An 11789-nucleotide genomic window follows, 5' to 3' on the forward strand; every position below is an offset into this window, starting at 1 on the left:
TACCTTTGAATAATTTACAGTATAATTGAGAAGCTAAGATTTAAGGCAATACAAGTGATCCTGAAACCCAAAAGTAATCTATCTCCTTTGATAGTCCGTGGCATTTTATCTGGACTTTCGTAACAGTTCTATTCCAGCCTGTAAGCTCTTGTATGTGCATACCACAAGCTCTTAACTCATTGCAAAATAGGTAAGTGCTCAATAAACACTAATTGGCAGAATAAGATAAGAACCTACAGGTAAGTGTGGGAAGTGTTTGGCATTCAGCAATCATGACAGCATTGGATTTTCCAGGATGATCCCAACATCATAAATCCTTTAACAACCGAACGTGAAGCAGTATAGCATAGTAATTAGAGCATGGTTTCCGGATTCAGTCAGCTTGGATTTGAATCCTAGTTCTGACAGTAATTAGCCGTGTGACCTTAAATAAATTACATGCTTGATTTCTCTGTGACCCAACCTCGTAGGTAGGAGTATTACTCTTGTTTGCAGTGAGGAGTGATGAGTTAATATATGCAAAATGCTTAGAAAATTGCCTGGCACCTGGTAAACATTTCTAAAGTATAAGCTATTATTTGTTATGATTAAACCCGTGCCTCTTTCCCAAAAGGACAAACAAGAAATGTTTTTATCAGTCCATGTGTCTTTTGCTTCAAAAACACAGTATTATGTTTGTCCAATAAACATAGTAGACATTAATCTCTTTAATTTGACGGTAAGAATTTTCTTCACATGGTTCAGATTGGGAAAAGTAGCGCTGTTTAAGGTTACATAGCATATTGAGGTCAGATACAGATCCAGAAACCAGTCATTTTCGTTCCGTGATCAAAGTAGGCACTGAAGAAAAACACTTGTCTCCGAAGGGCAGTACCTCTTCATTCTTTGGGGAATGCAAGCAAGGTGCAGCAACATCCCTATCTTCACAAGTACGCAGCAACTCCTTGCGGCCAGAAGGCCTCGAGCGCAGGCGCAGTTCGCGCCCCAGCGCTCTCTGGCGCGTGACAGCCGTGCGCTCCACCCCACCCCCAACGCCGCTAAGTGCGCACGCGCGCAGTCCGTTCTCTATCCACCCCCACAACGCGCACGTGCGCGTTCGCGCCGCTCACACTTCGGCGGAGGGCGCGCGCCCCGGAAAATTCCACACCCGGCGAAGCTCCACCCTATGCGCCCTCTCTCGTGCCCTCGGCTCGTAAAGCCTAGTCGCCATCCCAGTGGCCTTTGCGGCACCAAAATGGCAGCCCCCGTGCCGCGGGGGTTGTTTTGTTTATCCAAAGCTTTAGGATGGTGGTCTCGTCAGGTGGGTAGGGGCCGGGTGGGTAGGATTCTAGGGGCTGGAGGAGGCCACAGAGTAGAGGGGAATACTCGCTTTGCAGCTGTCCTTGGTGGGCTTGGACGATACAAGTCACACCTAGTTAGGAAGAGTTTGAGGTAGACGGGACCCAGCTACTGAGCTAAGTGGCGGCGTGAGGAGAGCCCCTTAAAGGCCCCACGAGGACGAGCACATTCTCGGGGATGAAGTTTCTCCAGTTTGCTTTGGGTCTGTGTGGCGGGGGAGGTATTAAAGGGGAAAGAAGTCATGATTTGGAAGCTGGGCTCGCTTCCCCTTGGTTCTTACGCATGCGCTAAATTGAACAGTTGGAAAGGAGGGAGTTTCATATCGTCACTGTACTGACAGTAAAACTCACGGTCAGAGAAGAGGTCTGGCTTTTAAAGACGTTATTGATCTTTTGGGAGCTAGAATGACAGAATGAAGTTTACAGTTAGGCTCCCAACAGAATGAGCAGGATGTAATCCGAGTAAATATAAGGGAGATGCCAAGAAGAGGACTTTTCTTATGCTTTAATAATAGCATTGCTCTCTTTTCAGTGTTGGGTTGATGTTTAAGTTTCCCATGGGAGTGAAGGTTCTTTGAAAGCAGAAGCCTTGCTTTAATCAACTCTGCATCCCTGGGACTTGGCATAGTCGTGTACTGTGGAACGTACCAGAGGAAAGCCTTTAGATTTTATTTATTTATTCATGAGAGAAGAGAGAGAGGCACAGGGAGAAGCAGGCTCCCAAGGAGCAGGGAGCCTGATGCGGGACTCGATCCCAGGACCCTGGGATCATGACCTGAGCCAAAGGCAGACGCTTAACCGTCTGAGCCACCCAGGCGCCCCAGGAAAGCCTTTAGTAAATGTTGAGTGGTGTTAGTAAAGGTTGCTTACAGGCTTCTAGTTAAGACACCCATGAGTGTTTCCCCGCTGATACGTGGCTTTATAATTGTTCCTAAGTCATTCTTTGGATGTGCCCTTTCTGTCTTTGCTTAGAGTTTGTTCAAGGTAGATTTCTTTCCAGGTCACCTTTATCCTAACCTTTTCCTGTCTTACAGCCAGTCCTGGTGACTCAGTCCACAGTTGTAGTTCCAGTGAGAACTAAGAAACGTTTCACACCTCCTACTTACACACCCAAATACAAATCAGAAAAGGAGTTTATAGAATTTGCCCGGAAAGCAGGTCTGGTCATTCCCCCAGAACGTTTGGAGCGTCCCCTACATCTGGCCTGTACAGGTGAGGCATGGTATTTCTGAGACCCTGACTGAATCTCCTCCTGTCAGAGATATTCTGGAAAATGGAATGATTTAAACCATGATGGACTGTATTTAACTAACTACGAAATCAGCTCAGCCCCAATAATGATTTACTTTGTGTGTACCATATTTTTAAAATATTTATTTTATTTTTATTAAAAGATTTTATTTATTTAATTTACAGGGAGAGACCACGAGAGAGGGAACACAAGCCGGGGGGTGGGGTGGGGGGGTGGGCGAGGGAAAAGCAGGTTTCCTGCCAAGCAGGGAGCCCAATGAGGGGCTCTATCCCAGGAACCTGGAACTATGACCTGAGCCGAAGGCAGTCGATTGACCAACTGAGCCACCCAGGCACCCCTAGTTTATTTATTTTAGAGATAGAGAGAGAGCATGCACGTGCACATGAGTGGGAGGAGGGGCTTAAGGAAAGAATCTCAAGCAGACTCCCCACTGAGCTTGGAGCCCTACTTGTGGCTGGATCCCATAGCCCTGAGCTGAAATTAAGACTCAGATGCTTAACTGACTGAGCCACCCAGGCGCCCTTCATGAGGTCATCTTTGATCTTGTTTACACACCTGTTCTTAGAAGGCAAGGGTGAAATTTCTCCATTTTGTACAAGAAGAAATTGATGCTCTGAGAGAAGACTTAAATTATCTTATTCTGTTTTTTTCTAATGTAACAGAGTTTCCTATACGTGGAAGTCTACTTTATTGGTCTACTTTATACCACAGTACCTCTCAATTTTATATGACCTCAAGATGACTTTTTCCTCAATTTTTCAATGCCTTCTTGTTTTCTTCTTTCACTACAGCTGGTATCTTTGACACCTACATTCCTCCAGAAGGTGATGCTCGCTTGTCATCTCTTGCAAAGGAAGGATTGGCACAGAGAAGTGAGCGATTGAAGAAGAAGGTGGCCTCACAATTGTCGTAGGTGTCTGGGACAACTGGGAATTAATATTAGAACACAAATTTCTTGTTGCTATTTTATTCCAGAGAGGCCATCTTAGGTGAATTGTGTTGGACATAACTCCTTTGATAACTTGACAGTGTATTTTTCTCTGTAACAGAGTTTAATTAATGTAGAAGAATATGGGCTTTTTGATTCTTAGCCTCTCAGCCTTCATTGGTATTTTTGTCACATCAGTTAGGGAGGTGACTTAGAAGTTTGTAGAACACTTTTTTGATCATATTTTAAAATTTTAAATAATGATAAGAGCATATTTATATGGGAAGTACCTTAGAGTTTGAACTACAGAGAATAAAAAGCCAAAAAGGGTCAAAAAGACAGACCTGTTTTACGGAGCTAACTAGGTCTTAACTAAGGAGCAGAAACCAAAACCTTCTTAGTCTCTCTCTTAGTTGAAAGGATGGAAACATTTAGTATTTGTCACTCAGAGGTTCTTTGGGATTGTTTATAGATTTCTGTGCAGAAGCATATTGAGTCTTTATTAATTCTTCATGTAGCCATGAATTTATTTCTCTAAATACAGATCTTATTATATCACTTTTCCATTAAACCTCTTTTGTGGCTCTCTATTACTTGAAAAATAAAATCCAGACTTAGTGGTATTCACAGCTTTTTGTAAATCTGGCTCTTGTCTTCCTTTCCACTGTCATCTTCTTCCACTTTTCTCATCCTAAATCAGCATTTCCAAACTAATTGCCAGTTCCTTGACAGTGTTGTGCTGTGATTCTGTGTCTTTGTACATTCTTTCCTTTGCCTTGAAAATGTCTTTTTCCTCCTTTACTTGATAACTCCAACTCATTTCTCAAGGACCAGTTGTGCATCATGTCTGCTTTTAAGCCTTCCCTGACTCTTTCTGGAGCTGCCTGTACTGTAATTGTAACTGTGCACCTACACTTACTATTTTTTTCTTTTTCTTTTTTTTTTTTTTAAGATTTTATTTATTTATTTGACAGAGAGAGACACAGCGAGAGAGGGAACACAAGCAGGGGGAGTGGGAGAGGGAGAAGCAGGCTTCCCGCGGAGCAGGACTCTGAGATCATGACCTGAGCCGAAAGCAGACACTTAACGACTGAGCCACCCAGGCGCCCCTACACTTACTATTTCATTTCTGATAACTGATTTCCTCTCATGTATTTCTCTCCGGGATTGTGAGCTCTTTGGTGGTAGGGTCCATGATGATGATGAACAAAGCACATATGGTTTTATCATGGACTTATCATATAGGGGAGGAAAACAGCCATTAAATACTGATTGCACACAATTAAATAATTACAGGTATGGTGAAGGATGAGTGCTATGGGATCACATGACAGGGAAAGAGAACTTGGTCTGGGAGTTCAAGGAAAGCTTCCCTCAGAAAATGACATTTAAAGCTGGGACCTAAAGGATTGCTTGCATTTAGCTAGGTAGAGGGGTGTTGTGAGGAATAGCATTCTAGGAACACAACAGCACAAGCAAGGCTCTGAGGTGGAAAGAATGCGGAGGGGGTGTCAGATTTTGTCAAATGCTTTTTCTGTGTCTATCGAGATAGTCATGTGATCATTGTCCTTTATTCTATTGATATATTGTGTTACATTAATGGATTTTTGAATGTTAAGCCAACCTTGCATTCCTGGGATAAATTTCAGTTGGTTACAGTATTTCTCATCCTCCAATATATTTAACTCTTTGATTAGATCAGAATTCCCTGTTTACATTATTATAACTATGAAAAAATACTGTTGACAGCTGAGTCGTGCAGTACACTATCATGACTTTTCCTGCATTTTTTTTTTTTTCTGGAGTTAAGTTGTGTTTTGGTTTTTTTTCCTCATTTGCTTACAGAACCTCTAGTTGTATAAATTTCTTCTTAGCGCATTGAAAACGTTAAGTATTTTATTAATTTCATCTTCAAGAAGAAATCCCTCTTGACCTTTCTTACTTGTTTCTGTCTGGACTGATTGCTCTTTAGACCCACTGTACATCTTGGGATCTACTTCTCTCATCCTCCTGATAACTCCTTTTGTCTCGCTCTGGTGTTGTATTCCCTGTTTCCTGGATTTTATGTCAGTCTCTCATGGTTTATGCTGTTATTTTGGTGGAGCACATTCCTCAGCAGCTTCCTGAGAAAGGGTGCATAGTAGATACATGAAATCATTCAAGTCTAAGAAACACTCTTTTACTCTCCCACTTCATTTATAATTTGCCCAGGTGTGCAATTCTGAGCTAAAAATAATTTCCTTAATTAATAGCACTGCTCCATTGTTTTTCTAACTTCTAATGTTGCTAGAGTTAGAAGCCTGATGTCATTCTGATTCTTGAGCCTTTGTGTAAAACCTGTGTTTTCTTTCTTAGTGCTTATAGGATGTTTTCTTTGATGCCAGAATTCTGAAATTTCGCTATAAGAAGCCTTGGTCTTTCATTAAAATGATTGATGTGTGAATTAGAACGTTGAATTTACAGGACTTAGAACATTCAGGAAACAATTATTGAATAAGTGGACAGACATTAATGACAGTTAACGTAAGTTGTGAGTTATGGATATTATATGAAGTTTTTAGAAATGATTCTTGGGGTACCTGGCTGGCCTACTTGGTAGAGCATGCGACTCTTGATCTCCGGGTTGTGAGTTCAAGCCTCACGTTGGGCATAGAGCTTACTTAAAAAGCGAAAAAAGAAAGAAATGATTCTCATACTTAATTTTACAGAATCCGGAAGATAAGAGAACATGATCCGAATTTTAAAATAAAGGACTTCCCTGAAAAAGCTAAGGATATTTTTATTGAAGCTCACCTTTGTCTGAACAAGTAAGTGAATTCTATCTTATACTTGTTATGTTTTCAGCAGCTGTTATTCTAGGCACAGGGTTTTTTTTTTTTTTTCCTTTGGTTAAGAGTTCTAGAGTGACCTAGATAAGTCTAGGTGTGTGTTTGAGCCAGCCAGGTGGCCCTAGGTTCAGTTTTTAATGTTAATTTCTTATCTTAGGAATTCTTACATCATATAGGTATCATAAATTCTGTGTCCATGTCTGAGTATAATGTGGGCTTAGGACTTTAATTTTTTTAGTCCCCCCAACTCAGCCCCAGACAGAGAGAAGCTTTATCTCTCTACTATTTTTGTAGTCTTCCTTTGTTGCAGGTGCAGGACTTGAAAGTCAGAGCTTCGAGCAGAGATCTCAGTTCCAACTCCCTGCTCTTTGAGGGTTCAAGGATTTAGGAAGAGTGTTCCTAGCCATCAGATCCTATTTCTAGATCCGTTTAATCATCCCATATGCTGTCATGATGTCAGGTTGTGTTCTTTCTATTCTGGTTTTAGTTCTCTTTCCTTTTAGCATCTAGGAAATTTACCTTTCTTGTGAGCTAGAGCATTTTAAAATGTATGTGTGTCTGTGTATATTATATTCCATCCAACATTTCTAGATGTTTATAGTGGGAGTAGTTTCACATGAGCTCAGTCCATTATGTTGGCCAGAAGTGGATGTCTTCCTTTTAATTTTTAAGTGTAAGTTCTATTGTAAATGGTAAGTGAATTCCTAGACAAAGGAATTTATTTCTACTGAAGATCTCTAGGCTAGGATAGTGAGAAGGAAGAGTTCGTTGAGAGGTGCCAGGCCTGGTGGTGGTTGTAGCTGTCATCAACACTCAGGTTAGTCCAGCCTAGTCTAGCCTAGAGCTACAGTGGGGCAAACGGCTTGGGGGAAATGACCTTTTCTGTTAGGAGTAGAGGTGCAAGGGAAGCATGTGGACAGAACTCATCCCTTACCCACTCTGGGATTAGGGACAAGATTGTTTGAAGGAACAAAGATTTAAACTTCCCAGGAGTTATTAAACTGTGGGGAAAAGTCATGAATGTGTATCTGAAAGACACTAATTCATGCCTGATCTCAGGTTTATTTGAAACCCCTCAGCTAGGAACCTTCTAAAATCCTGTATGTCCAGGAGCTGGGATTTGCTGTCTGTTTTCTTACTATTACTGCATAGAATCAGCATGACTAGGTCACTCTGGTAGCAGCAAGGATTGGGGGAGGTGGGGGGTGGGGTGGAAGGAAAGGACCAGAAAAGACAGCTGCTTATCTTTTGGCTAGGTTCACAGACAGTGTGAGATGTGGGACACCTGGCTGGCTCAGTTGGTGGAGCATGCGACTCTTAATCTCAGGGTTGTGAGTTTGAGCCCCATGTTGGGTGTAGAGATTATTAAAAAAAAAAAAAAAGTGTAAGGTGCAAGGCCAATCCAGTTGGTATTGATGATGTGTCTGAGGTAAGAGAAGATGAGATGAGGTTTTGATTTTTTGTGATGGATTTGTGAGGGTCTCTTGCCCTTCTTAAGGATGTATGGTAATTTCTGAGAAATTTGTTTCTGCTCTTGAGTTTCAAAAATAATTTCACTCTGCAGTTAGATCTCAGGGTCTTTTAACCATGTTCATCTTTATGTGCTCAGGACTTAGCATATTACCTGGCTTATTGTAGGCATGCAGAAAATGTTTGTAAAAAGAATTGTCCATTTTGAGGGCCATTTTCAACTTTCAGAAGGGGTATCATAAAGCAGGAGCCAGTGATCTATATCTTTTTCTTTTTTAGCTCAGACCATGACCGGCTTCATACCTTGGTAACGGAAAACTGTTTTCCGGTAGGTCTTCAACCTCCTCAGAACTGTGGGATGCCTGAATGGGCAGATTCTAGACATCACCTCCGGTTTCTTAAGAAGGATCGGTTTTGCAAGTACAGGAAGTTTAAGGCAAAAGCTGAGGTTCCTTTGTTTTTGGCTGAAAGGTCCTGACTTGATATGGACTTTGGTAAGGGCCTTGCGGATCAGGAAGGAGGAAGTCCCACAGTAAGCAGCACTGAAACCTCAGGCTATGGGGGCTGAGGTCAGCGTGTGGGCCATATTAGGCAGCCCTCTGTGCACCTACAGTATAATAAAGGATCTAGCGAGCATTCAGGAGGCTTACATAGTGTGTTAACCAGGGTGCTAGGTACTTGGGGAGATGCCCCAATATGGGGACTTTGTGGTTCAAGAATAAGAACTTTAGGGATGCCTGGGTGGCTCAGTCAGTTAAGCATCTGCCTTCGGCTCAGGTCATGATCCCAGGGTCCTGGGAGACCAAGCCCTCTCCCTCTGCCTGCCCCTCCCCCTGCTTGTGTGCGCATGTGCTCTCTCGCTGTCTCTGACAAATAAATAAAAAAAAAAAAGAATGAGAACTTTAGTTTCTGTCAGCTCAACCTCATCTCCCTGTGGTCACATACAACTGATGTGGTCCTCGCAGGCTAGCCTTTCTATCCCTGTAAAATCCCATTCTTCAGTGCTAGCAGGCGGGGGGGATAAGACAACATATATGCAGTCAACAGATATACATGCAATAACTAGCAGGTTATAAAAGTGTAAGGGAGGGGGCACCTGGGTGACTCAGTCATTAAGCGTCTGCCTTCGGCTCAGGTCATGATCCCAGGGTCCTGGGATCGAGCCCCACATCGGGCTCCCTGCTCTGTGGGAAGCCTGCTTCTCCCTCTCCCACTCCCCCTGCTTGTGTTCCCTCTCTCGCTGTCTCTCTCTCTATCCAAAAAAAAAAAAAGTGTAAGGGAGGGGCGCCCGGCCAGCTCTGTTGGCAGAGCATGCAACTCTTGATCTCAGGTTGTAAGTTCGAGTCCCATGTTGGGTGCAGAGATTACTTAAAAAAAAAAATCTTTAAAAAATAAAAAATATATTTAAAAAAGTGTAAGGAGGGGGTAATGGTGTATTAGATAAGCTGACATTTTGGAGTGTGGTTTTCGCTGATTTGGAGAAGGTTCCTTAAGAAGGTAGGTGGGTCTTGAGTTGTTGATTTGGGTCATTTCGAGGTGGGCTTAAGCAATAGCTTGATCAAAACTGAGGAAGGAGAGAAATGGCAGGCACAGGAAAGCATTTGGTGGGATATGTTGTGTGATGGCTGTAGTATTGATGGAGGTGAGAACAGGTGTGGAAGGACGCGCCAGCTTTCCTAAGGGAAAGGAAAACCCCAGTTGACCTTTTTCTCCTCTGCCCTCAGGACATGGTCTGGGACATCACATATAAGACCGTCCGCTGGAGCTTCATAGAATCTTTAGAGCCACCGCAGGTGGTTCAGGTTCGCTGTTCGAATCTGCTGAACCAGGGCAACGTATACGGCCAGGTCACTGTCCGCCTGCACACCCGGCAGGTAGGGTCACCAGTCTGCTTTCCTCCTAGCTTTTCTTCACTCTCAGGTCAGCTACCTACCTCTGGGGTCCTGGGGACAGCTTCCCAAGACTGGGCTCTAAGGAAAGGTTCACCATGGTCTTCTTTGCTCGGTCAGTGTGCCCTACGCAGTGCTAGGTGTTAGCTCTGCTAAGACAGGTGTGAGGATACTCTCTCCCACCCTTCCTGATCCTCCCTCTCCCACCTCTCCAGCCCTGGTCAAAGACCCTCCAAGAGGAAAGTGTCAGTAGTTGATCACTTAGTCTAGATTCCGAATTCCGAAATAATTTGTCCTGCCCATTAAAAATTTTTGTTATGGTTGTTTAAAATGGTTTTGTGGCATAAAAAATAAAAATAAAAACAAAGAAAAATAGAAACAAAACAAGAAAACCAACTCTGAGTACTAACAGACCAGATTTGCTTTCATCCTTGCAGACTCTGGCCATCTATGACCGGTTTGGCCGGCTGATGTACGGACAGGAAGATGTGCCCAGGGATGTCTTGGAGTATGTTGTGTTTGAAAAGCACCTGGTAAATCCCTATGGGAGCTGGAGAATGCATGGCAAGATCATTCCCCCATGGGCACCCCCTAAGCAGGCCATCCTTAAGGTAAGCGTGATTTAAGAGAGCTGGGGCAGTGCTTATGCCATCTTAAGCCACTCCTGTTGGGCTCCACCTAGTGGAGGGAGGGGGTGATGCAGCACCAGGGAAGGGGAAGCCTCCATGGAGGAGGTGAGGGTGAATCTCTTCTGTGTAAGTCATGGGCTCAGATGTAGGTAACTCAGCTTCCTGCTCTTTCAGACGGTGATGATTCCTGGGCCCCAGCTGAAACCCTGGGAAGACTATGAAGAGCCACAGGGAGAGGCCCATAAGCCTCAGCTATCTTGATGGCAAAAATGACTCCTGGGTTGAAACATGGGTGATGAGGTGGCTAGACGCTGTGGAGTCTTGGAGCTGTGAAGTCCATCATCTCTCCATCATGCTGTAGAAAGATCTACCTTTGTCCTTTCCTCTCCTGCTCGGGTGTTTCCAGCCATCTCCTCGGTAGCCATGGCTGATGGCTGGTCCCAGGTGGGTGGGTAGCTGATGTGCACATCCATGAACCCAGTTCTTTCTTTTTAAATTGTATGTCTAGCTTCTGAGTCTCAATGGAAAGTATGTTTTGGATACCTGTTTTTTCTGCGGTGGAGACCGTCAGGAGCAAACTGGCAGAATTTTCTTTTTTAATTACAATGCAGGGATTAGAGTTTGAAATAAAACACTGTCAGGGTATTGGACAAACTGTGGTGAGTTGTGTACCTGTCCCGGGCTTAGGCTAGAAGTAGACCAGAGGGCAAAAATGGAAGATGGGCTGAACTGTGAGTGATGTGGCTTCCAAGAAGCCCAGCATGGGAAGAATAATTAGTGTTCATTGAAGATTCAAGGTCTTTTCTCATATGCTGACTCACCTAATCAGCATTTGTACTTCATAGAAGAATGTAAATCCAAAGAAATCATTTATCCTTTAGCCTTTGGATTGTGTTGCTAATTATCAGCTGCATCCTGGTGTGGTCCCAGGAAGCGTGGGAGGACGCAGGGGCCATGGAGGAGGTGATACATTTGGGAAACCCATCTGTAAGACTTTGTTCCCGGGCGCCTGGGTGGCTCAGTTGGTTGAGCGACTGCCTTCGGCTCAGGTCATGATCCTGGAGTCCCGGGATCGGGTCCCGCATCGGGCTCCCTGCTCGGCAGGGAGTCTGCTTCTCCCTCTGACCCTCCCCCCTCTCATGTGCTGTCTCTCATTCTCTCTGTCTCAAATAAATAAATAAAATCTTTAAAAAAAAAAAAAAAAAAAGACTTTGTTCCCTGATTTGTAGCACCTCTTGGAGATGATGACTGTTCTTTCCAGCCCCCATTGATAAAGCAAATGTACTAGAATATGAACCTGTTTTGAGTGAAGCAGCCTCGCCCCTCCTTGTTCCTGAGCTCTAGCTGGGCTGTCAGGAGGAAGATGTGGGACTTGATCTGCTTAAGTGTCCTGGGTGGTCTGAGGTATGACAAGGGAAATCGCTCTGTACCAGCAGCAAGCTTGGCTTGTACTATA

At 43.8% G+C, this 11789-nt stretch overlaps 1 protein-coding gene across 1 annotated transcript; it reads left to right on the forward strand.

Annotated features, from left to right (window-relative positions):
- The first annotated feature begins 1096 nt into the window (after positions 1–1096).
- MRPL45 (mitochondrial ribosomal protein L45) lies at positions 1097–10979 on the forward strand. The gene is made up of 8 exons (XM_045889031.3): positions 1097–1300; positions 2372–2549; positions 3381–3498; positions 6226–6324; positions 8095–8143; positions 9540–9689; positions 10142–10315; positions 10508–10979. The coding sequence occupies exons 1-8, from the start codon at positions 1166–1168 to the stop codon at positions 10592–10594; spliced, it is 990 nt and encodes a 329-aa protein (XP_045744987.1). The 5' UTR covers positions 1097–1165; the 3' UTR covers positions 10595–10979.
- Positions 10980–11789: the final 810 nt, after the last annotated feature.

Source organism: Mirounga angustirostris, unplaced genomic scaffold (genome assembly GCF_029215605.1).
Source record: "Mirounga angustirostris isolate CCGP_5_RB_7025 unplaced genomic scaffold, mMirAng1.0.hap1 SCAF_17, whole genome shotgun sequence".
Lineage (NCBI taxonomy): Eukaryota > Metazoa > Chordata > Mammalia > Carnivora > Phocidae > Mirounga > Mirounga angustirostris.